Source organism: Atractosteus spatula, chromosome 14 (genome assembly GCF_055471065.1).
Source record: "Atractosteus spatula isolate fAtrSpa1 chromosome 14, fAtrSpa1.hap1, whole genome shotgun sequence".
NCBI classification, from domain to species: Eukaryota; Metazoa; Chordata; class Actinopteri; order Semionotiformes; family Lepisosteidae; genus Atractosteus; species Atractosteus spatula.
The window spans coordinates 18,985,132-19,011,031 of NC_142719.1; the positions used below are offsets into that span (position 1 = coordinate 18,985,132).

The 25,900-nt window shown below is 43.4% G+C and overlaps 2 protein-coding genes across 2 annotated transcripts in view; both read right to left on the reverse strand.

Annotated features, from left to right (window-relative positions):
• Positions 1-1,731: 1,731 nt before the first annotated feature.
• Positions 1,732-4,245, reverse strand: nxnl1 (nucleoredoxin like 1). Its single transcript, XM_088933318.1, has 2 exons — positions 3,920-4,245; positions 1,732-2,059 (listed from the first exon to the last, which is right to left on the reverse strand). The coding sequence occupies exons 1-2, from the start codon at positions 4,243-4,245 to the stop codon at positions 1,732-1,734; spliced, it is 654 nt and encodes a 217-aa protein (XP_088789444.1).
• Positions 4,246-7,016: 2,771 nt separating this feature from the next.
• Positions 7,017-25,900, reverse strand: part of LOC148820856 (procollagen galactosyltransferase 1-like) — a 29,674-nt gene continuing 10,790 nt past the window's right edge. Inside the window, exons 2-12 of the mRNA XM_088931806.1 lie at positions 17,686-17,796; positions 17,036-17,153; positions 16,484-16,618; positions 15,934-16,138; positions 15,592-15,711; positions 13,840-13,916; positions 12,960-13,066; positions 12,560-12,692; positions 11,979-12,106; positions 10,577-10,783; positions 7,017-9,171 (exon numbers count right to left, since the gene is read on the reverse strand). Of these exons, the coding sequence (XP_088787932.1) occupies positions 8,904-9,171; positions 10,577-10,783; positions 11,979-12,106; positions 12,560-12,692; positions 12,960-13,066; positions 13,840-13,916; positions 15,592-15,711; positions 15,934-16,138; positions 16,484-16,618; positions 17,036-17,153; positions 17,686-17,796 (1,609 nt within the window). The 3' untranslated portion in view covers positions 7,017-8,903. The remainder of the gene's footprint in view (positions 9,172-10,576; positions 10,784-11,978; positions 12,107-12,559; positions 12,693-12,959; positions 13,067-13,839; positions 13,917-15,591; positions 15,712-15,933; positions 16,139-16,483; positions 16,619-17,035; positions 17,154-17,685; positions 17,797-25,900) is intronic.

The window sequence follows — 25,900 nt, forward strand, 5'->3', positions numbered from 1 at the left end:
TTGTTCAAAAGGTCTTTCAACGGGGACACATCATTGCATATCATTTCAATATGCATATACAAATTGCTTATAGCTATCAAATTAATAAGCTCTCTAAAAAGCAGGAAGCCACATTTTGATGGCGTCTGGATTAATGGCCTTTACATTAAACACAAGAAAGACACTGTTTAAAGTGCCATAAGGCTTGTAGTATATTTGTACATTTTGTCGATGATTAATTTAATATTTTGATTAAAGCACAAATGATTATATTAACACAGATGGTATTTTTTTGGTATCTATATATTCTGTGAGGCATTAAAAACACAACAAATGCTACTGGTTGCAGTACTAATTTAATATTGTGTGTTTAACGCTTCACAGTATATCTATATCTATACACACTAATTGTGAGTCATTTTGATTACAACAATTTCCATATTAATTTACAGAAGACATTATAAAACAAGAGGAAACAGATCCACTAACTGTACATAATTGTATTCTAACATAAGAAAACAAACATTTTGTATTAGAAAGAAAACTAATTGTGTCATAAGATGCATTATATAATGACATAGGAATAGTTGACCACTGTGTCAAATTAAGGCTAAAAAAGAAACTGGGAATTCTGTATTTTCTTTGGAATTATGGGGAAAGTTAAAATACATGTAGCAATCTCTTCAGTAATTTATAATTCGGCATACTGAGAAGCTACACCCCTAGCCAGATTATACACAATAAGAAGAGCAAAACAAAAATTGTTTACACAGACAAATATGTACACACAACTTCTGTTGACAAAAATGCAATATGAAATGACAAAACGGAAAAATATGCAAAAATAAATATTCATGAAGCAGTTATGGAATAATCCAATTGCAGTTCCCCACAGAGAATATATATATTTATCATTTGGATCATAATATTGATTTTTTTCACTTGGATGATTATCCTTCTAGACAAATGATATTCGGTCCTCCATCTGTTAAGATAAGGTAACCTGTGAGTTTATGAAAGGATAAGCAATAAGTACATCTAAAAACATTGTAGTGCTATTCCCCAAAGAGATGTCCTGTTCTTCAAAGAAAAGTGCTGTTCTCCAAAGAGAAGTGCTATACCCCAAAGAGATGTTCTGTTCCTCAAAGAGATGTGCTATTCATAGAGATGTGCTGTTTCTCAAAGAGACATCTCATGTTCCTAAAAGAGACCTCCCATTCCTCAAAGAGAAGTGCTATTCCCCAAAGAGACGCCCTGTTCTTCAAAGCAGACACAGGAATGGTATGGTCTGCTTTTTCGGTAAGTACAGAACCCGACTGCAGGTCCTGTTGCATCTTTCCTCTCATACACATGTCCAGTCAGTCAGCCCCTCAGAATGTTAGCTCCTGTTTAAAAAGCACTATGAGCTAGCAGGGCATTCAGCAGAAAATGTTACATAGTGTTCTGCTTCTTGAACAGATCTTAGTCTTACCCGAGTTTGAATTTAATCAAAGTGTTGATTAAAGATGACCAACCTGTAATTTGCAAATTGCCCAGAACATGATGGCAAGCTTCCATTGGGTAGGGGCAATAAGCCTGGAGGAAGTAAAGAAAAAACTCTAATCAAGTATTTTTTCTTAATAATATGTGAACACTTCCAATTAGTTCATCCAGGCCTAGAAAGGACCATTACACGGATCTTTACACTAGAACTACCTTTCAGCGAGAGCCAGTGCTGATTGGCTGCTTGATTCAGACCAAGCCCCTCCCCCTTCAACCCCATGGATCCTGCCCCTCCCCCTCCCCATTCTGTGACCCCTCCCCCTCCTTTGACTCCTCCTCCTCCTTCTTCTTCTTCTTCTCCAGCTTGTATTTCAGGCGGCGCAGGGGGTCTGTGGCGCTGCGCATGCGCATGTCATCGAAGTCTTCGTTCATCATGAAGCTGCGATCGATGAGCTCGGCCGCTTCCTGCCAGTTCTTGAAGCAGTCCGGCCCGAGCCGGCTGATTTCGTCCACCGCGTTTGGGGAGATCACGGTACAATCTGGTCGCAGCACCACCACCGTAGGAATCTCCGCCACCTCGAACATAAGCGCCAACTCCCTGCGCCACAGGGGGGAGAGAAGGAGAATTAAAAAGAGTTTTTTAGCCCTCACAGTCCCTGAGTGTGCAGGCTCATGACGAAATGCAAGGAGCGTTTCACTTCCTTTATCAAATGGATTAATGCTTGAATAACACGGGCTTCAGAGAAGGAAGGAATGAAATCTGAAATCAACAAACCACCTCACTAATGTCCTTTTAACTTTATAAGCTTGTCCACAGCATTAATGCATTGGAAACAAGGTCCCAACCTTGTGCTGGTAATACCTGAAATGGAGCAGACAGCTGTGGATTGGAAGTCTGTTTGACATCCCGGTATGGAAAGGGTATCAGATCACTGGAAGGGTGAATCAGTCAAATTCCCCAGAAAACCACAAACAGTGCTGCTTCCTGCCTCACAGACTTTGGCAGACAAACGCCAGCAGAGGAGTTAATGACTCTCAGTCTTTTCTACTTTTGATCAGGCTGGAGACCAGTTATTCTGGTCACAAAAGGAAAATGAAGAATCTCAGTCTGGCCACGACCCCACACTTCCTTATGTCCATTGGTAATTAAATACCAAGTGACAACGAGGAATTCAGTACATTTCAAAACTGAAAATGACGAGCTGGAGTTCTGGAAAAGTGTGATGAACACCCAGTCGCAAATCAACAGGGTTGAACAGGATGCATCGCTATGCTGTCTGACCAGTTTCTGGGATATATCCTGGAAGGACCCAGATCATGTCTGGCTCAACACTGCCACTTTTCATCTTCTCTGGGATTCTGTCCCAGACATTCTTCTCTGGGAATCTATCCATCCATTTTTTTAACCGCTTCATCCAATTCAGGATTGTGGGAGAGGCAGAGCATTTTCCAGCAAGCAATGGGCGCAAGGGGTACACACTGGATGGGATGCCAGTCCATCGCAGGGCACACATAGGTACAAATACACACACTCTTATACCAGGGCCAGTTTTCTCAGAAGCTGATTTAACTACCAGTATGTCTTTGGACTGAGGGAGGAAATCGGAGCACCCAGAGGAACCCATGCAAAATGCAGGGAGAACATGCAAACTCCATACACATAGTACCTCAGGAATTGAACTTGGTGCCCCAGCTCTGTGAGGAAGCAATGCTAAATACTGCACCACCGTGTCACCTGATTCTGTTAATATCTTTATTTTTTGGGCAGGTATGCACTGGTTCTTAGATGTCTGGATAAAACTGCCAAAATAATTGTTGAGAAAGACATTTTTAAAACCATTCCCCATAGGTGCAAAGCAGGCTAATGACTGATAGCCAACACCAGCTTAACAAGAGGAAAGCATGTCTTTGCTTCATGGGTGAGCCTCCCTGTGCTGACTAAAGCCCTATTTTTAGAAATAATTCTGGATCATCACTGGATGGAGGCTCTCGTACTCTTGTGAGGGGGGTTATTACTTCGTAGTGCTGGGTTATGCAGCAATAACATACCGTAAGAAGATGCCCTCTATCCAACAGAAAACGTACAGTTATTATTGTAGAAGCCCTACTAAGCATGACAGCTGAGACTGTTGCTCTTCTTTCTCCCAGAGGAATACAAAACTGACAAAGTTAGGAATCTGCTACAGTCGCCACCGTTTCGTCTTAAAGGATGAAACAAAGAAGTACTGGGTTGCTTCACTGAAAACCATTCCACTGAAGTCTGGAAAGAGTGTGCTCATTCCAAGGATAGTTGCTTATCAACTGCCTAATTTAAGAAAAATAAAGCCTTATTTATTCGCTTCTTACGTCTATTAACATATATTTGGGGTATTTCATTTGGAAAAACAACCAATAAAAATAGACGAACGCTGAAAAAGCTGAAAAAAGACAAGCGTATGAACCAAACTACTGTACATACTTCTTGTATGGATCTTCGAAAGGGAGGGTAAGCCACCGTTTGGGCATGTCCTTGAGGAACTTGCTCTGTCGCTTTTCGCTCTGGTCCAGAGAAACGTACAGCAGGACGAGCTGGGCGGCTCGCTCCACGTAGAATTCGTCCGTCAGCCGGACGAAGAACTCCTTGAGGGTGAGCGCGAACTCCCGGCACCTGGGGCAGTCCCCCGAGCCGAAGAACAGCAGGACGACCCGGTTCTGGAGCCGCAGCAGAACCTCGCGCTCCGTGTCCAGCTCGTCGCGGTCCTTGTTGTTTTTCACCAACACTTTACCGACGAACAAGTCCACCATTTCGCCAGGCAAAAGAAAACGAACACGCTGAAACGTTTCGGCAGGCGAGCTAGGCACAGCTCCGTTGCTTTCTATAGTTAGTGTTTTACATTTTAAAAAAGCCCGAATAGGCTTTTGTGTTTGCTACGAATAACACAAATGCATATAGAAATGGGGTGAATTAAATTGGCCGCAGAACCGATCTTCCACAGTGGTACCAAAATCTCTATTAAACACGGTTCTGGCAATATGAGGTCATTTGAAAAGGTTATTGTCCATTACTGACATTCACTACAGTAGAGGTAGTTAATGTCAATAGTAGTAAGCTATAAAACTGGAACAGAAGAGTGAATTCCACGTGGTTTGTTTAGGAATGATTCCTGGTACAAAGCTGCAGGAACAAACCCGAGTCTGCTTTTCTTAAAGCCACGCAACTGTGTTGTTCTGCATCTGTTTTCAACAAGGCGCCCGGTGCTCGTCTTTTCCTGCAGTTGCTCAGTAAAAATCTTAGCAGCGCTTCCCTCTTCGTGCTGAACGGGGCGAAGACACAGCCAGATCCAATGATGTTTACCGTGAGCCAGAAGCTGGCTTGCATCAGGACGAAGACGTTGGTGATGATGTTGCCGGTGTTAAATGGGTCGTGCAAAACAAAATAACTTTGGGGAGCCGGCAGTCGAAGTTTCGTCCCTCCTCGGTTTTCAGTCCTGTTCTTTTGCCCGTGGTCAGATCAGCTTCTGAACTGCAGCAGATGGGCTAGTTAATCTTGCTGCGTCTGTAAAATGCAGAAAGCGCATCTGAGGAGGCAGCCCCTGCTTTCAGCTTAAAGTACCTAAGAGACTGAGCTCTGCTGAACTGAAGAGGATTTACAGGAGAGGAGTCCCGTGCTGGGCGATACGATCACCAATGACTTCTCTTCAGGAGCATTGTGGTTAATGCAGGAATGATAAAACACATCCTGCAAAAAAAGTGCAAGCAGGGCTGCGTTTTTCATTTTTGGAAGAATCCACTTGCTGTTGAATCCAGTGCCTTGGGATCCTTTAAGCCCACAAAGATCCTCTGATCGCCAACATACAGACATTTTAACGGAGTGTGTAAAGGCAAGAGTGTCTAAGCTTTTATTAAGTTTGCTGTACTGGGTATTATGGATCCTGCTCTTGGTTTTCTGCTTAATTATTAGGAAAGACTGGCTGTGTTTAAAGCTAACCAGGAGCTCAGATTGTAACAGCACGGACCCACAGTGCAAGAAACAAGTCTGCTATTTACCACTCAGGTGCAGCTCTACTTTTGACCAGCAGGCGGCACTACAGCCACAGCCTTTTCCTATCTCGATTTGTCACGAAAGCATCACAGAAGATAAAAGATGAGGTCACTCCGGGATAGACAGAGTCTACTGTAACTGTGGGAATAGCTTTTTGCAGTCCTGGTTTTGTTCCAGATCTGACACATGACACCGATTCTCATTTTTCAATCTCCTCTTGTCATATGGTGTGCTGAGCTCCTTGGAACAGCCACCATCTGAGCTAGACCCGGTGTACTTCCATGAGCTTTTAGGTTGACTATTGCCGCCACACTTTAAAACAGAAATGGAAGTAAAAGTAAATAGAACTGCAAAGGGATATTGTTAAGCAGAAAGCCGAAACAGTTCATCACACACAAGTGACACAAAACAACCCCTCTGTGAAAAACCTGAGTTAAAACAATCCCGATCCTGGAGGCTCACATACATGCTGGTGTTCATTCTAGCCCAGCTTAATTACCATGTTTAAGAGATAAAAACAGCCAAAGTCAATCATATTAAGTCAACTAAGGATTGGATTGTGAAACTGAGAGCAAGGCTAGAACAAAACCCAGCAGGCGTGTGGGCATCCAGGACCAGGACAGCGAACCCCTGAGGTTAAGGACATATTTTCAGAAAGGCAACCTGCAGCCTCTTTGCATTGAGGTATGTTCTATGGACTGCTAATTTTGGACTCGAATTAGAATGTCACAAATCCCATCAGCCTCCTTGGCCAGAAATACACTCAGTTAATTAATCTCTGAGCAGCTTGAAAGGTTGGGAAGTACAAACCTCAGGCACTCTGCTTTTGTAAAGCAGGGTGGGGATAGTTTAGAGGCAGAGAAGTCGATGGAGAACAAATTATAATTTACAGGTCGACCTGAAGATCCTGCTATTATCCAGTTAGGAATTCACCAGAGCCACTGGAGCAAAGAGTCATTTCAGGGTCCAACATCATCAGCATCCAACCTGGGATTTATACCTCCAGACTCCAGTCCAGAGCCCCAGTCACTGCTCTGCACTGTGTGAGCAGTACTTGCAGGACATTGAATCTTTGCAAAAAAAAAAACAGACCTAGGTCTTTTTTTGGCAAACAGCCAACTGGAGAGCTAAAAAGGACATTAGACTTTAACAGGGTATCATTCAGATTATGCTTATGATGCGATACATATTGGAGTAAAAGTGGCAACTTTCAAGACTTCACCTAGAATTTGATTCTGAAAGGAGCTGACTTGTTGGAAAGCTTCCTTTCAGAATCAGGAATCTAAGTTCCGTGGTTTAAAAAAAAGGATTAAATCTCCCATTTATCATGGGGAGTGGGTTGACTAATGTTCCTAGCAGTCAACTGGATCGTGATTCTCGGGGTTGACCAGCAGAGCCTCTGCAGTTTACTGTAACCATCCTCACAAACAGTTGCAGATCCAGGACAGCTGCTGTCAAGCCCACTTCTTCCAGTTCTGTTCTTGTTCAATTTAAACCAAAATCAGCTCATGAGAAATTCTGAAGCCCAGGCAGCTTTTGGTAAAAATATTTTATTCTTTGACAGGAAGGCACGTTGGGGGGAGGTGAACATGGAACGAAATGTAAGCCAAGGCTGCACACAAGCAGGGCTCCCACAGGTTCCCTGCAATCTACCGCGAGGCCAGGGGGGTGTGCTATAGGCTAGGGCAATCGGCTCTTTACCATGACTCCGTGATAGCCCTGCAAATCGGGCCCCCTCAACAGATCAGCACTGACAGGGCTGGCAATAAATTAAAGCACACGTTAAGATCATTTTACACTGATCATAGAATGTGTTCTATAACCAAACACGCAATAAAGACAACAACCCCCTCCTTCAATAATAATAAAAAACAAAAGGTACTAGGGTTTTTTCTCTTGTACTTCAAATCCAATCTCTGATTCAAACTATTATTGCTTGTTATATTAAAGGGTTGTTTTAAATATGCATGTTAGGCATTTCTCTACTATATGCTAAGCTCTAGTTTTTTACAAATTATCATATTGACCATATACTTCTGGTTCTAAAATTATTCCTCATTCTGTAGCACAGTAAGTAGGTCCAAAAATAAACACAGAGTGTGCAAAACTGGACATGCAACTTCTAAAAAACATGATCAGAAAACCCTTACCCTACAAAGGACTGCTAAAATTACACTACTATACTCTGTTTCAATGAGCAAATAGAAAGATAGTATTCACTACTTTAATGGAACTGGATATACATTTCCTTTGAGACTGCAAACCCAACTCGGACATGTTGAGCTGATCTGTGCATGTCTGAGGAGGCAGGTGCCATAACAATTCTTAGGAAAATCAACAATGGGATATTGCACAATAAAGACGCAGGCAGGGGTTGCATTAAAAGAGAAATGAATTAAAAAAAAAGTAAATTTCTATCCTTTAATTCTTGTACTTCTATCAAACATTTGGAGGAAAAAAAACATGGTACAGCAGGCTATTATGTAGCCCTTTATCCTAACCCTCCTGTGCATCCTGAAACACATCAGTGTATGTACTGTATATTTATATACAGGATGAACAAAGCCTATAACTTTGAAGATTTTGTCCCTAGTGGGTGCTACTTAACAGTACATCTCATCTCTGATTTTTCACTCTGTATTTAAGCTAACAGTAGTGTCAGATGTTTCAGTTAAAACGCAGAGTTGACTGTGAGGTTTCTCACAAGACTGCACTAAGAGATATTTGTTTTTCCTATGGCAACGACCAGAACTGCACCCTCTGAGTATAAAATCTGCAAAGTCCAGGAAAAGCTTCAGTATAATTTGCTGATTGTTAGTTCTGGTAACAACTGCTGCGGAGTAACAGGTCAACGGAAGGCACAATGCAACGCTGAATTCTTCTGTGCACAAACAAAAAATGAAATCTGCAGTTGTATAAAAACAAAGAGGTCAACTTGATTGTCCAAGTTCAAGGTAGGGATATGCTTTTGCCTAATACAGAAAGCAAATCATGAAACCTAGATCACATTTTAAAAATGCCTCATCCTAAAACCGACCTTTAAACCCAAAGACTTTAAAATCACACAAGATTGACAATAAAAACAGGAATAAAGCTTGTGTTCCAAAACCAAAGCAATAACCCTTTTTTGAACGCTCCAGTCCAGTAGAGTGATTTTCCGAAACAGGGGTTTTCCTGCCTCAATCTTCGATCCCGCAGAATAAAATGTTTCAAATTAAAGGGACAGACATTCAGGTTAGGAGTGAGAAGGCATTCGAAAGAGTCCTGCAGACAAGGACTGAGCAGGGCAGTCTTTAAAGATCCCCAGATGGGATCTTCTCTTGGAATGGAACCTTCGAATCCATCTTGGGAGTGTTCCAGTGAAGCCTGTGGACGCTAGTGGATCTTTCAAGAAGGCTTTCAGGTCCAGTCACCCCGAAGATCATAGCTCATCCCGGGCTGTGCTATCCAGGGGCGACTGGAGGACGTCAGAATTTTGGGCCTCGCTGCTCAGCTCCGCCTGCTCCTGTGTCTTCTGGGACTTGGCCCTGTCCCAGTCCGTTTTCACCTGCTCGTTGTCCCAGATGGTGGAGGTCTCCGTGTCGCTGACATAACCGGGATCGCCCGTGTAGTGCGTGGGGTAGACCAGCAAGGGCTCGGCGGAAAACGCTTTGAGGTCCCTCTTCTCAAACTGCTCCATGTAGTCCGACCTGAGGAGATGGAGGGGAAGGCAGCTGGATTACAGAATTTAAGTCGCAGCTAAATAGGCTGTTGCGTTTCTAAAATGCATTGGATTTTGAAGTTTTTCTTTAAGCACATATGTCTTTCCTAGCATATAGTCGATGCCGAGACCCTACAAGGGTTCGGTGCAGAGAACCATCATGAACAGCCAAATTTACATATACCCAAATCCACCCCTATACTGTTGTATACTACAGTATACATATAGTATGTATCATTAAAAAACATAAGTAATCTTCCATTATACGATAATTAAAGTACTAATGCATTGGCTTTAAGTTAAATAACATCAAGCAACTAAAAGAAACAACAGTAATCACATAGTAATTAGCTAAAATAACACAAATCCCTCCTGGATCCCTGTACTTTCTCTCTCAGCCTCTTAATAAACATATCTCACTGTAATGAAAGGGGAAATGAAACTGTCAGTGAGCCCGTAAAGCTGTCTACAGCCTGTTATTCCCCACTCTACTGACAGAACCTGGAGCGTTCGTTACTGTATAAAAACAAGACCATGCTGAGATGGGAATGCTGGGTAGTGGGTACTAGGATAGGGCGAGGCTCACTCATGAGCTAGATTGGTCTCATGACCCGAGTCTGTTGCACCACTAATTTGAAAGTAGCAGTTAACAGCTTTAAGCTTGGTTTTATCCAGCTCTACTCTTCTTGCACACAAGACCCCTCCAGCCAGACTGAATCACAAATCCACAACTGTTAAATTTTCAACCTGAGACCTTACTGCACATAGACATTGATGTCTAGATAAAGTTAATGTGATGGATTAGATCTGGACTGGTTTCTTGCCAGAATGCAGTCAGGAATATCACAGAACACCACTGGTTACTCACTACACTTTAATAATTCATAATAGTAATGATGAATTCTGAATTAGTAACTTAGTCTATTAGTCTACCCCAAATGTTGCACATTCCTGACTTCCAAATCTAAGCTCTCCTATGGCTTTTGCAGGGTGGACATAATTCATGGATCCCTCTTATTATCACAGCAACACATATGACGGACCGAGAGATCGCTACTCATTAAAAAAAACCCACAAGAGAGTTTACAAACAAGAGGAGGCTATTCGACCCACCTGGCCCGTTTGGTAGCTAGTAGCAAATCGAACTGAGGATCTCATCCAGTTTCTATGAAGAAGCCATTGGCTTCAAAATCCTGGCTGGATAGCTTGTTCTATACAAGAGACTCATCCTTGCTCTATAGCTCCTTAGTAAAAAATAAGTCTCAACTCCACATCCTACCTTGACAGTTTTTCAGTTTTTCCATCTCTAACCCATGCAGGATCTGGCTATATTATTTCGCAGGAACTGTAATTCCTTTCCCCCCCCCCCATGTTCCTTGTGTTGGGATACATACACTGGATGCTTGTTGTACATGACCGGCAGGAACTCGTCCACAGGCAGCATTTTGCTGAGGGGCTGCGCCTCCAGCAGCTTGCGGGCGCCCTGCAGTGACATCACGTAGCCCAGGGTCCAATAGGAGTAGTCAGCCTCCACCAGGTTGTGGATGTTGGGCACCGCTTTCTCGGGGTGATCCACCTGCATGCGCTTGCGGCCGATATAACTGCGAGAGGAGGAGAAGAAGGAGAGTTTCAGGAAAACTGGCAAGCCTTCTTGGCTCCCTGTTCTTGCTTCTAAACCTGTTGCGGGGGTGCAGTTGTGCATGACACTTCACATTCACCAATTCATACATCCTCAAGAAACCCCCGAAGAACGTCTTGACCGACAATTTGAAATGGAGGTTGTCGCTCTGGTCCGGGCAGATGGACTGGGGGGTGAGCTAGCTGGGGCGCAGGAGGTGGTGGCGTCATCAACCTGTCTCCCTTCTCCGGCTGCCGCAAACGACTAATCGCCTGGAGATTCGGAGCACCTGGGGTTGGTTTACAACCATGCCCGTCCCATAAGAATAAATACTTGGACCAATCGAGCGTTGTCTCGGAGTATTTTCCCCTTGTCTGGCTTTGTCTGTGCTCTGACCCCTGCTTTTTTCCTGACCGCGTCCGCAGATCACTCCCTCAGCTTCATTTGGGACTGCATCTACTCCCGTTACGACCCTGACTTTGTTTGGATTTCACATCCTGCACCGTGTTTTTCCTTCACCTTGCTCTGTCGCTACCCTGCTTCAGCAACACACTCTCACTGTGCGCGACCCCTGCTTAGCCCTGCTCCTGCAACACCGTCAGCACACTGCTCGCAGTTCCTCCGGGGCTCGGCTGCTCTCGCTCAGCAATTGGGTTTTTAAAACTCTTGGATTGCACTCCGAGTCCCACCTTGGGAGAACAACACTATGGAGATTTCTTACGAGCACCCTTTCCTATAGATAGCTCATGAGACACACTGGTGTGTTATCTCTGTATGTTACAGGGACACCCTTTGGTCAGGTCTCTCCAGCACTGAAATTTCTCTGAGCTCACGAATACTACTACCTTGTGACCAGTCCCTGCTTGGTCTTAAACTAACCTAGGTAAAGAATTTACTAGCTGGGTTAAGAGCATGCAAAAAAAGCAATTCTAAACAGCTGGATATTGACTGACCCATAGTTCACATCTGGCTGTGTTCTCTTCTGATCATCTTGTGTACAGAGAGGGGATGACAGCACAGGAACAGCTGCTAATTCAGTTACTCCTGTGTTATTCCACAATAATACTGTTTCCAAAAACATTTAATTAAATTCAGAACATGTTGTTTTGTGATCCGAGCTCAATCTTCCACGGATTTTGAAGTGCTCTAACAAATATTCTTCTCCCCTCTGTACTCACATGAGGTCCCAGTCCAGGCCTTCACTCTGCACCTCATACATGAGGTTCTGAAGACGTCTCTTGAAGAACACTTCGAACCGCAAGTCGTCCTCGATCACGAGAGATGTTTCCAGACCGCGGTCCACGATCTGTGAACGGACACAGTCCGAACCGTGTTCACACACACACAGAGACAGAAACACACAAACGCTCCGGGTCTGCAATACAGCAGACACCCCCACCCCCAGGTCTGCTCAGAAGTCACATTTACTTTATCTACACAATCACAAGACACTAGTAACTGGACCTTGTCACGATAATGGAAACATTACTTAATTAAGTGCAATTAAAATGACCTACTTCATCAATGATGCCTTCTCAAAGTTTGTTGTATGATTGTTAAGCTTAAAAAGGTGAGAAAATAATACTGTCATTAACAATCTGACTTATGACACATGATCACAGACACCTGTTGGGATACCGAAATAGTAACGCCTATGTCTTAAAATTAATTAAATCCAAGGGGAGAAGACTTTTCAGGCAAACATATTGTCCCACCTCATGCAGGCCTCAAAGCCTGGGCCTCGCCCCTGCGCCCTCACCTCCTTCCAGATGTTGTAGTGGGAAAGGAAGCAGCCCAGCTCCCCCTTGGTGAGTGGACGGCCGTGGTAGGGGTCACTGTACCCTGGCAGCATGTGAATGCCCATGTTGTGAATATCACTGACATTCAGAGCTCTGTCACACAAAAAGAGAGTCAAAGATAAGAAGAGACGGTCACGGTGGATACGGCTGCCACTCTTACAATAAAATAGTGAAAAGTGACATTACTGACAACCAAACAGAATCCCTAATACAAATTATACCTAATTTTAGTTTTTGTTATGTTGAAATATTGTTGGATACACACACTAAATGGCCTTCTTTGCACCAAATAAAAAATTGGTACGAATTGGGAGATAAGAACAGCGTGCCTGAACTGGTTGGCCACTGTGGGACACTTACTTGCCATCCACAGCGGGAACCACTTTGCAGGCAATCTCTTGCTCGTGCAGAGTCTGCAACATCCTGTCTCTGCGGTCCTTCCTCCTCTTCAGGTTGATCATGAAGATCTGTAAGATTGACCGCATCCCAGCATCACCCCTGGCTTAGGGAATGGTGCTTTTCACAGACTTTGGTCTTTATGGAGTGGCAAATACAGTACTTCTAGCATTGTGCTAACGATTTTACTCACTTCAGTTATCAATTCTGTACTTTGGGGTGTGCTACGGCACATGAGAGCCACAAAGGCAGCCCTCCAGACAGTTTAGTTTGCCTACCATTGGACAGGGTAAACTCAACCCACCTCATGCAGGCCTCGAAGCCTGGGCCTTGCCCCTGCACCCTCTCCTCATTCCAGGTGTGGTAGTGGGAGAGGAAGCAGCCCAGCTCCCCCATGGGATCACTGAACCTTGACAGCATGTGAATGCCTATGGCTGCCCTTCAAATGTACTTGATTACAGTATTTAGATGCCACCAGCTTTTTTCCTTGCTATTTTGATCCAGTCTGATGTTATTTAACTAAATAAGGGGATGGTTGCTGCAAAATTCTGTAATGGAGAGATTACTGGTTTAGTATCCCTGTTCTAGGAACATGGGCCATTTACCAGCCAGCTTGGCACGACATTGATCTTTTCTATTCCTTCCTCACTCGAAGTGCATGCTGACCCGTCAGCAAAAACACCTAGGTCCTTTGTTAGAAAACATCCTTCTTGTACAACAACCCATGTGATACCCATGAAAGCACATTGATATCTTGATATCATCCACATGCTTCTAGCTCTTTTGGTTTATTGGCCACACAATTTATTTTGTCTGTCTTCAGACTCCCTCAGCACCCTCTTACCTCGTCAAAGCCCATCTTGTCTGGGTTTTTGGGGGGTACGGAGATGAACTGAGAGGGCTCTATAGGTGGGTTTCGAACTGGGGGAGAGAGTAAAAATCAGTGCTGTACTTTGTAAATCCTGATTTCACACAAAATCCACAGTAGGGTCCTGACATCTACCTAAATTTGCGAATGTTGTTTATGAGCGATTCGGTCTTGGCCGACGGTGTCTTAGAAGGAAGAAGAGCAGAGCTGGATGAATCTTAATTGAAAGTTGTTTAGAGCTACTTTCAATTCAGTTGTGCAACAGACGAGGATCGCGAGATGAATCTACAGTAGCTTGTGAGTGAGCCTCTCCCTGCCCCCCTGACCAAATACCCACTATGCATCTCCGCAAGGTCTTGTTTATGTATTGTAACATACACTCCAGGTTCTGTGTCAGCAGTGTGGGGAACGACAGGCTGGAGATGACAGTTTTATTGATCTTTATACTACAGTGGGGTGTGCAGGTCACAGAGGCAGAGAGAGAATGTGCAGGCTGGATGTTATTTATATTAACTGATTATTTTAAGTTAACACTTTAATTAATACATAAGGCAGAATTACTTATGTCTTTCAACTATCCATACTATAAACTGTAGTATTGTACACTATGTGACAGTATAGGAGTGAACATAGTTATAGATAAATTTTGCTACTGAAGACTGTTCTCTGCACCAAACCCTTACGAATGTCAAGACCCTACTGTATAGTGGTGTAGAATTTTCACTAAAACGATTTCCCTTGCAGTTATTCCTCAGCAGAAAATGCCTAGCAAAATCTGGAGTGATAGACACAAGTTGAAATACTGGTAAAAGGAAAAGACTCGCTCTATATTTTCATTCAAAGGCAGACTGAAAACCATTAGGAGAAACGGCAAACAAGTAATAGCAATATACTAAATGGGGTCACGTCCTGTCAGTTCTCTGCCATTCAATCATTCTTTGTTCCACACTGCATGGAACAGGTAAGATGGTTTCACATTCTACAACATATGGAAACACTTCTCTGTTATGGCCAGTACAAATCTGAAGACCTACATAAAGGACCACTTTTCAAAACCTTCTAAAGGCACATTTTGCTATTTGATAAAACCTGCCTCGTGAGGGAAACTATGTTGACCTGCCTGGGAAGTGAGGCAGTGCGAAAATCTTTATTTAAAAACAAATCAACCTCTTTAGCTTTGAAAGGAGAAGGGTACAAGGGGCCCCAATACAAAGATTCAAAATCCTTGAAGGCAATGGCAAAATCTATTTGGATGTGTTAGTGGACATTTTCAGAATAAACTGCGACACATGAATCAGAGGACATAAGTGGAAACTACATGGAAGGATATTTCTAAATCTGGATGCAAAGGATTGTGAGGGTGTGAAATAAACTACCCATATTGCTGAAGCCCATCCCTTGGATACTTTTCATTCTGCCTATTATCAGCATGAGAAAAGCTTCCAGAGTGTAACTCTAATAGACTGCTGAAAGTTAAACTGGCTACTTGGCTTTGATTTAAAAAACAAAGGACAACACATCCAGATTTAAGGGATTCAGAACAGAAAAGTCTAGATGACAAGTATTGTCAAAGCAAATTTACAGCTACAGAGGAAAGGGATGGCCAACTAAGATGCCCTCTGAATATCCAATTCACGCATCTGGGACAAAGTCAGGACACGCAGACATATGAAGCTATCAAAGGACTTGAAAACCACGTGGTCAACTTTTGACGCCAAGTCGCCTCACCCATGACTTCCAGCATGGTGTGTAGGAAGCTGTCCGTCTCATCCTGCAGAGTGCCGTGTGAGCGCAAGGGAACTGGGAAGAACCCGTAACTTTCTCTGTTGCACAGAAACATCTGAATGTCTGCAAAAGAAACAAAACGCCAGAGTGAATCCTGGGAACTCCATCCCCTTTCATGGTGACCTTTCACCTCTGATGCCACGTGGCACAACCTCACCCTGATGACGCAGCGTCAGCTACAGGGCTGAGTGTTCCACTTGTAAGGAAGCATGGCCCTTCTCTACACCAGGTGACATGAGTATCAGCCAAAAGCAACTGAAGGGGTTTCAAATCTCTTATTCTCACCTGCCATTTTTGCAGAGAAAGCAAAGACGATAATGTCGTCAAAGGCCCAGGTGTAGTCGGGGTGAGGGGGGTAGAAGGCCAGTTCGCGGGACGCCTCTTTGCGCAGGTCGATGAGGAAGGTGGAGTGCACCATGGGAACAGCAAAGCAGCCCTGTCTCTCCTGCTTCCGGATGGGCATGTAGGCCGGGGTGCGCTTGTAGTAACCCTGAGAGGGGCAGGGGGTGGACGGAGAGAGACACAGAGAACGTCAGCGTTGAAAAGAGACAACAGTTCAGCTGAAAACTGGCTGGCACAAAGCAGCCAGCCTCCACGGGCAATGAAGTAGTCAAATCAACCATTTTTGCTTTGTAGATTGTAAAATGGCATTCATCTGATGTCAATTTAGAAGTTGGTTCCCATACCTACCATATATCCATACTGTATATGTGTGAGTCAAGACTGTTCCAAGCAAGTAGCTTTGGCTCTGTTAAGCCAAACTCTGCGCCTCCTGGTTTTTGTACTTTCGGAAAATTCGGTGACCACAGGCCTTTTTCCTGGCCTGCCATCTTACCTGCGTAGTCATGCCGCACCAGAAGTTGGAGTAGGCGGCTCTGGACTCAAGCATGGGAGCCACGATGGTCTTGTTTTCAGTGATCAACTTCCACAGGACCTCAGGGTTTGTCAGGAGGTTGTCACAGTCTACAATCTGAAACGCAGGGAGAAAAATGGAGTGGCGGAAGGGAACTAACAGCCCTGTTGTGGCCTAACAGCCTGAAATCAAGACACATGAAATCAGAATTTATTTCACCTTTATTTACACATCGTAGCACACAACGTCCAAGTGAAAAAGAAACACTTAAGACACTCTGAAAAGTCATATCCAAATAGATTGGATAAGTATGAATTTAAAAAAAGTTTCACACAGTGTAGATTGTCTCACAGAATGCCTGAAATATGCTACACACAAACCAGTAAAAGATATAAAATACCGATTTCTCACTGCATTCATTTTTTCAGACTCAGAGACAGAGGTTAATTAGCACTGCAGAGCCATGTGTATACCTTTCAATTCCTTCCCCCAACAACAGTTCAGGCTGACAGCTACAGGGGGTAAGACACTTACCAGGAAGTAGTCAGCCCACATTTCTCTTGCTGCCTCCAGCGCAGCCTGTCTCAGTTTCATCACGTGTTCATAGCGCAGGTTAGTCCAGTGTTTGGGCCCTGCCTCATCCTCATAAGCTCTAGAAGTAAAAAGGTCACAGTTTTGAGCAGGTGCCCTTAAACACCATTACTTAAGTGTTGTGTCACCTTCTGGATTTTATTTCAATTTCCACTACTGTGTACATGTTCTCCTTTATTGTATAAAGCTAAAGGGCAAAAATGTGACTGATTGAAAGTACAGCATCTATAACATGCTTCTAGTCCTGGAGAAGGGTGTTTTTGTTATTTAATCCAATAACTGAGCTGAAATAACCAGGAGCCTTTGACTGAAGGACTCGAAGTTCTGATAGTTTAAAAAAGAACTGGAATAAATAACTGAAGTGATATTCAAATAAATGAGATGATAGGAAAGCACTGCTCTTGCTTGGGTTGCACAAGAATGAGTCAACATCTACAGGATAATCGCTTAATTTTGTCAAACAGGATGTGGCATTTCTGATCAAGGGTACAACCGTAGTGTCCTGACAGGGGACCTGTTCTACAACACTGTGAAATTGGACCATCAACCACTACTGCCTCTGTATTTCCATCGCAGGCTCCCGCCCTCCTTACTGTGGCTCCTCCTGCGGTCTCCACTCCACATAGTGGTAGTATGTCTGCACCTTGATGAGCCACTCACGCAGGATCGCTGTTGTGTTGTCTGAATTGTGGTCGGTCGCCACCCTGTGGACACAAAGAGAAGGACAGGACTTTGGTATTCAAAGGACAGGTAATGAGAGCACTGTCCTGTAGGGTGGAAAGAGTTGGGAAAGCATGGGACTGTTATTATTGAAAACAAACGTATATAATGATAAACAGAGCTCCCAGCGATATCAAATTTTGCATCAGTTATTAAAAGACATTCTAGTCAGATCCAATGCACTGGACTCAGTAATTGTACTGTTGACATCTTTTGCTTTCTCAAACATGACTGTAAGAGCCAATGGCTCACTACCCTCGAGAGCAAGGATGCTGACTAACAGTCCTTCTTCCTGTAAGCAGGGGTTTCCAATCCTGGTCTGGGTGACCCACACATCTGCTGGATTTGGTTCCAGCCGAGCCGTCGGTTACACACTTTGAACCTTCGCTGACTTACTTTCTCAGCTCTAACTGTTGTATTTTGTAAGTGAAATAAAATCCCAAACTTGTGACTAGAAGCAAACTGCAAATATTTCAATGAAGCAACTTCCTCTCTCGTGTAAGGCTTCAGTTATCTAATGAAAGAGGGATGGAATGAAACCAGCAGGTGTGTGGGTCACCACATTCAGTTCTCAATTGTGCTTGAAACCACATACAGTATGTAAGTTTTTGTAATGTGTTCAATAGTCTATATAACTTAATATTTACCCTTTTGTTTGAAAGCAACACACTTAGATGTACAAATTATGGTTTAGTCAATCCTGCATTGATGCAAATGATTTTTAAACCTGGCTAATACTAGTTGGTGTGTGACATACAAGAGAATGCATCGACATCTACCAAAATGAGAATAAAACTCACTCATCACTCTAGTGTATGTATAACAGATTTGTGTTGCAGTGTGATCATCGAGGGTGGCATGGGGGAAACCGAGGAACTCCAACGCTGGCAGGAGTTTATACACAAAGTGTTGTTTATACAAAAATCTGTCCAAATGTGCCCTTGCAACACAGTCAAAAGCAGAACATCATGAAGGATATTGCGCTTCAGCCAGACAGGAAGAGTGGAAAAACAAACTCCCTGGGCGTGAAAACAACTGTGCCCCTTAATGGAAACCTTGGAAAAAAGTAAATTAATAAACATCAAGGGAAGTAAAATGAGCATCTATTTTAGTGCTTTCTGGGTTCCTGGGAATTTTTAGAGATTTCAGAGTTATGGGTAGATTTCAGAGGTATTGCTGTGAACAGGCAATGACCACTATGTTCTCTTCAATGGCAAAGTTATAGGCAGACCTGCCTGTATAATTGCACTAGGCCGCCCTACATCTAAGTGTGGGTCCATTTTAGGTCACAGAACCACACAGCGAGTTAAAAAAATCTTTTTACACCCAAAACAGAATAATAGTGTTTTTAAACTAGTGATAATCCAATATTGGTTATACTGTAGATGTGGAGGCTTAAATATGAAAAACAGACATGACAGAAATTGTTTGAATTCCAGAAGGCCGTCCTCAGGAAGTTTATCTTGATGTGTATCTCCACATATTTCCAGTGTGGTATTTGGATTTTAAACTGTGAAACAGTGAGTGTCCCCCTGAACTACCCAAGAGGCTGAAGGGTGAGTTCCCAGAGTGCTGCTGGTCCATTTCCTCCTCTGCTTGTTCCCAGTTGAATCCCAGTTTTTTCCAATACATCCTGTTGCATGTCAGCCAACTCCAGACTCTCACCCTATTCTAAATCAATTCAATAAACAGACGTGGTAATAAGATTTCAACATGGTCTTACTTCATCAGTACTATTTGTACCTGATACAAGAACCACAAGTGTCCACTAGAAGACAGTGTTCTAAGAATAGCAGATGATAATGTGATGTTAATTTCCTCTGGCGTTGTACTGTCCATACAAACCGTCTTCACTCTCCCATTTGCACATTTATCAAATCCGATTCTTTCCCAGTGCTCAATTCCCCCGACACCATTGTTTAAATAGGACAAGGTATTAGACAAGCATCTTATGAATGATTCATTTTATAAACGGAGATACTTTTATTTTCTGCGGTTCGCACACAAAAAAACCCCGGAGGAGGTCAGGAATGACAAAGAACATCTAACAAAAGCTGCTGTCATGTTAGCTCTGGCTCACAGATCAGGAGGCTACTCTGCTGCAGTAGATCTGACATCACTGCGAGACTCACTGTCGTGAGCTCAGAATCACAGAGTACAGTAGAGGAGTTTATTAACATATGGTGGATGCTGCACATAGGTGGTGGTGGAGGGGAGTCCCCATTACCCGTAAAGCGCTTTGAGTGGAGTGTCCAGAAAAGCGCTATATAAGTGTAAGCAATTATTATTATCATTATTATTATTATATGTACATGTACCTTGGAACTCTTATTCACACCGATCTCCCAGGGCATACGCAGTACAGCAGCCAACACAGTACGACAGACAACATCACATACTGTAGAAAATACATTACAAACATTGTAAAGAACAATAAATTTGTGGTCATGCTGCTGCACGTCAGTGAAGGAGCTGGCTGAGGGAGGTTGCACAGGATGTGAACACAAGGAGTGCAAAATCAACACTTTAAAATAAAGGCAAGAGTCTGAAATATGCAGAAGCATAACACAAGCTGTTATGAATAGCATGTGCTGTACTGGATTCACTTGGTTAACACTATCCAGAGTGGTTTCCACACTGTGTACCCCTTCATACAGTAGGATATTTTACTGACATACAGTACCTTCCTCAAACGCACTACAGCAACATCCTGCCTGGGAGTTATGAGCGCACCTCTCAACACTCCACTCTCAAAGTCAGTTGCTCCCCTGACCATTTTCTAACCACTTTTATCCAATTCAGAGTCGCAGGGAGCAGGAGTCTATTCCAGCCAAAAAGGCAGGATTCCCCGGGACAGGACGCCAGTCCATCACAGGACACACACAGACATAGACACCCACACACTCACACCAGGGGCAGTGTTCCCAGAAGCCAATATATTGACCGTGGGAGGAAACCAGAGCACCTGGAGGAAAGCTGCACAAACACAGGGAGAACATACAAACTCCACGCAGATAGTACCCCAGGTCAGGAATTGAACCCAGAGCCCCAGCACTGTGAGGCAGCAATGGTAACCACTACACCACCGTTCCTCTCCACTCCCTTAGTTAGTTATGTGAAATATAAATAAACAATTACAATATACTACTTATGCTTATGCTTTTTGTCTGCACAGGAACCATAAAAGACACGAAAATGACTAAAAAAAATCAAGCCTTATGCATCTATGAAGTGCTGGATTTCCTTTACAAGAAGCACATCTAACTAGGTTCAGCAGCAGTAGAAAGGTGAGAGGAGAAACGAACAGAGCTTGGCTCAATGCAATCAGTACAGAAACCAGAACGCCTTGAAGTAACGGAAGAGATCCTGGAAGAGGCAGGACACAGGAGGTGCTTCTTTACCGTGAGAGGTACAGGCGCTTGGATCGGAACAATCCGCTCCCTAAACACCTTCTAGAAACTAGAAAAAAATGGAATCTCAAAAACCATCTAGATGGGCTGCCTGGATGAATATCATACTGGCATCCTCCACACATTTGTAAGTTTTCCCTTTGAAAAATGAACTGAGATGCACGGGACTCTGGTGCCTGAAGCACTCTGTGTGTTTACAGAGCACCGCTGGCTGATCCTGTAATTAGCTGCACTGCCAAAACCACAGTCCTCTTGGTTTACATTGTACTGGGAAAGGCACAGGCAACGTGGACATAAATCACAAAGGACAAGAGAGCCGGCCTGCCTCTCCATAGTTGAAAGCAACAGTTAATATGCGACAGCCCACTGGAATTTCAGGTGATGGGCACAGACATATTCTATTAATAATATATTCCTGATCGGAGGTCAAAAGTCCCCCAAGCATTTCATTATCTTTACGCACTGTTTCAATTCCAGTTCTGTCACAGGTTTTCCAAATAATGAGGTTTACAGAAGTCACCTCTGATAAGCTGTACTGCTGCCATCTGCCTACAGGGGCCCCAGCCTTTAGCACAAGATCTTGCCAAAAAACTAAATCTGATCAGCACTGAATGTAGCCATTTCTTGAATATATAAGAATGCTTCTGAAGGAGAGGTACTGGCCTAAATAGCCTGTGGCATTCAGAGACATTTGAAAGAGACTCAGATCATTTGGAGGCAAACCAGCTGACCCCAAGTGAGCGGAGCAGACCTGACGTTGAAGTGCACTGTGGGAGGCTAAATCCTGTGCAGCTGGAACACAGCTGGATCAAAAAACTCACAATTTCCCATAAAAGCCACTGTAATTCTGTTTGCAATTAATAGTGGCAATACACTGAAGATGACCCAGGGTTGCCTTGCCCAGCACTTCAAAGTTGAGGGTTTGCAACCAATAATAATCTTCGATATAATAAAGGACTTGGGTTTTCTTCTATTGTAGTCAATCATGCTTTGAATAAGTTGGTGTGCATTCAGTGGTAGTGAGGCAGAAGCCCAGACCTCTTTTGCCTTTCATGGTCAGACAAAACTGCAGATTTTTAATCCTGCTGAAAAATGGGAGAGCATGCAGCTCAGTGCAACTGGCAAATATTTTATTGCATCCAAGTCGCATTCAAGCTGTTCTTATAGAAGCCCAGGAGGTTACTGCAGTGGGGCTCCTAATATTTTGGCCAGTGAGTGTCGATCTGTGCATAGATTCTAAATTGCACAGTGGGTGAACAAGTTGATCTTGGCATGAAACAAAAACTGGTGGCCACTGCGTCAGCTTTAAAACAAAGCGAGATCAAATCTCAGTCTCCTCTGATTTACTAATGGGTGTTTACTAATGTGTCCTGCAGTCCCAGCAGCACAGGAATGAAAAAGGAAATAAAAAACGGAAATTGCAGTCAGAGAAGCCAAAAACACAGGAAAAAACGTTGAGAGGGGAGGTTAACTGCAGATAATGCACTAAAGTTGAAAATGCACTAAAGTGTAAAATTTAAGGAAGCAGAAGAACAGACTTTTTTTTGCTTGTGTATCAGAATGGCATGGTCTGAGGCTATTCGTTTTTCTGCTGACACAGGAAGTGCCAAGCCAAGCCCTGAGAGAGAAGAAAGAGGAAGCATTTTCCTTTAAATCAGGTCATGATGATATGAGGATGAAAGAAAAAGAGCTCCAAAAATCCATGCCAATTTCAGGTCTTTCTTACAGCACAACGCACTTGCAGGTGGAAGCAATAAACAGCCCTATAATGATGTGCTTGGAATAACCCCCCCCTCTCTCCACAACACCCACCTGGCCTGCCTCTCAACCCCGACCTTAGTCATGATAAAGTGGGGGGGTGTGGGGTTTCGGTGCTGGTCGAGAGCAGGGAAGGGTCAGTCTGGCAGACAGACATGGCTGAAGGCTGCAGGATGGTAATCTGTGTGTGTTTAGCAAAAGGCTGCTGTGTTGTCAGCATGGATGTGCAGGCTACTGAAGATATCAGTTCAACAGCATTGTAAGAAACTTACTGCAGGTTTCCTCAAATCTAAAGATTAACAACCACTTTTACCACATACTATAGCACCTTTTAAGGTCACTTTCCTTTGGATTTATCCAGAGTTTACTATACTTTCCCACACTAAGTCATGATAAAATGATTTGCTGCCAAAGAGCTGACTAATAATGTCCTCTGGGACATGCTACTGCAACTATGTACTGCATATGTAGCACAATACAGTGGTTCAATAGAGAAGAGTAAAACCACAGTGGAGTATGGTGACAATTAAATGGCAAACAACTTGAAGTTTATTATTCTAAGCACTCATAAAGCATCTTTCCCCCTCTCCTCCAAGAAAACTGGAATCACGATTTACTTTTCTACCCACCCGAATGACAAACTGCCCTTTTTCTTAATGACTTGGCCTTGCGGCTTCAGCTCTTGGCCCTGCTGTAGAGACACTCAGACATGTACTTCCACTGCGCACAGCTTCACAGCTGTTTGTCACATGACATGCTCTGAGCACATTCATGTTCAGAAGTGTTACACAACTGACAGGAAAGTTACAGTTGGTGGTGAGGTGTCACTGCAGGCACTGCATTTAAACTGGAAGACAAAAAAAGCCCTGTTTGACTAATCCTACCATAGAGACGCCCATTAAAGTCTGTGCTCCCATCGCAGTTGGATTATCTCATAATCCAGTTGCCAGGGTTTTCCCTGAAGGATGTCCAACAACATCAGCTGCATAATTTGTTTTCAAACCCTGTGACATACAGTAACCAAACATCCCTGTTCCTTCAAGCCTAAATGCTCTTGCTTTTACTTTCCACTTGTAGCCTCAGATCTGTGCTTTACTGGAGAACCTAAACCTTCTGGATTGTGGAACTGGCTTTCAAGCAAACTCCTCTAGGGCCACTTCACAGGGACTGAGAAGCCTTTTTTGCAGACCCGTGTCCCAGTACCCGGTAACATCCATGCTTACAGTAAGGATAAAAGGTTTCAAAAGCAGTTGAGTGTTTTGTTTCTGCATGCCTGCATGTGGAAACACCAGAAGGGAAAACTACTGCGGCTGATAGGGTGGAGATGTTTACAAGGATCGGAGAGAACAGGATGTGTCCCTACCTGATGAACTTTGAGAAGATGTTTGATACCGCTCCTGGAGTGCTGTCTACATGCATGCCCCCCCTCTCTCACCATTCACTGCTGGACTGAGAACTAGACTTGCCACAATAACCGTCTTTAACCCAGAACCAAAGGACGTACTTTGAGAGACCATGCCTTCTCTGCCTCTGCTCTTTGCTTGAGGAATAGCCATCCCTGATCATGCAAATCACAACTGAGACCTTTAAAAGAGATCTTGAAAGACTTCTCTATCAATTTACAGCACTATAAACATTTCCTTCTTAGTATGTTTTCAGTTCCCTCACCTCTCTTTTAGCTTTTTTTTATATGAAGCACATTGAGCTTCTCTGTAATGAAATGTGCTATATAAATTAAATGTATTATTATGTCTGTATTATCAATCAGTCTATGAACAACAAATGTAATGGCAAATAAACTAACGTGAATGGCAAATAACGTGTTTATTTTGTCCAAAAGGAGGATGGATTTCAGCCAACACTAATGCTTTTCTAAGGAACAGACAGCGCTGGTCTGAGATTGCAGTCCAATCAGGATTATCTCAATCTCCATCTCCAGCCAAGATAAAGTCGAGACTAAAGTTAGAGCGCAGAAGAAAGGCTGAATGGAACTGAGATGTAAAACATGGGAATGTTCAGGGAGTACACCTCCCCTGGTCCCTGAGATGTGTCCAGGCTGTTGTCATTAAAGAGGTCGCAAAGAAACGGTCACACTCTGGGGGACAAGGGTGGGTATATGGGTTTATAAAGGTCTGTGAATCTGAAAAAAGATTTATTCCAAATAGCTGAAAGCTTACAAAATAAAGGAAAGCTCAACTGAACAGGAATATCCGGTGGTAGTGAATTTGTCCTAATAGTGGAATTCAAAGACAGAGGTATCAATTGGATCACAATTGCTTTTGACACTTTACACCAGTCAATCGTCTTATTATAGTCCACAGTTGGAAAGCAGGGTGAAATCTGGGTAACCTCAGAAAAAAGCATGCACACTAGAGAAAAACAAACAATAAAAAAAGCCAGATACAACATTATTATAAGAGGGGCCTTATCCCTTCTCCAGAAGGCCTTCAACTCTTCACAGGATAGTATGAATTTCGAGAACTACCCATCCTAACTTTGCATGCCCCTGTGCAAGTGAATGGACACTTCCTACACCCTGCTGGTATCTCACACGTACTTGTCAGTGCACAGCATCCTTGTGCTAAATACCCACACACAGGACGGAGCTACACGAGTGCCACGTGCCTTCCTCTCCGTCACTGGCCCTCTTTCACCCTTCCAGAAAAACTGTTTCCCTTCATTTCTCATGTTTAGATTTGCTTAAGAAATGAGCTTCCAGGTTATGTCTGGAGCTCAGAGCACACATTCCAATAGCACGAGCAAAGCACAAAATGTCTCCATTAAATTGCTTAAATAGTCGTTAAAAAACTAATGGAAAACCATTTATTTTAGAATTGCTTTTTCCCAATTCAAGGTCATGGAGGAGCCAGTGCCTATCCCAACAAGCATCATGTACAACGCGGGATACAACTAAGACAGG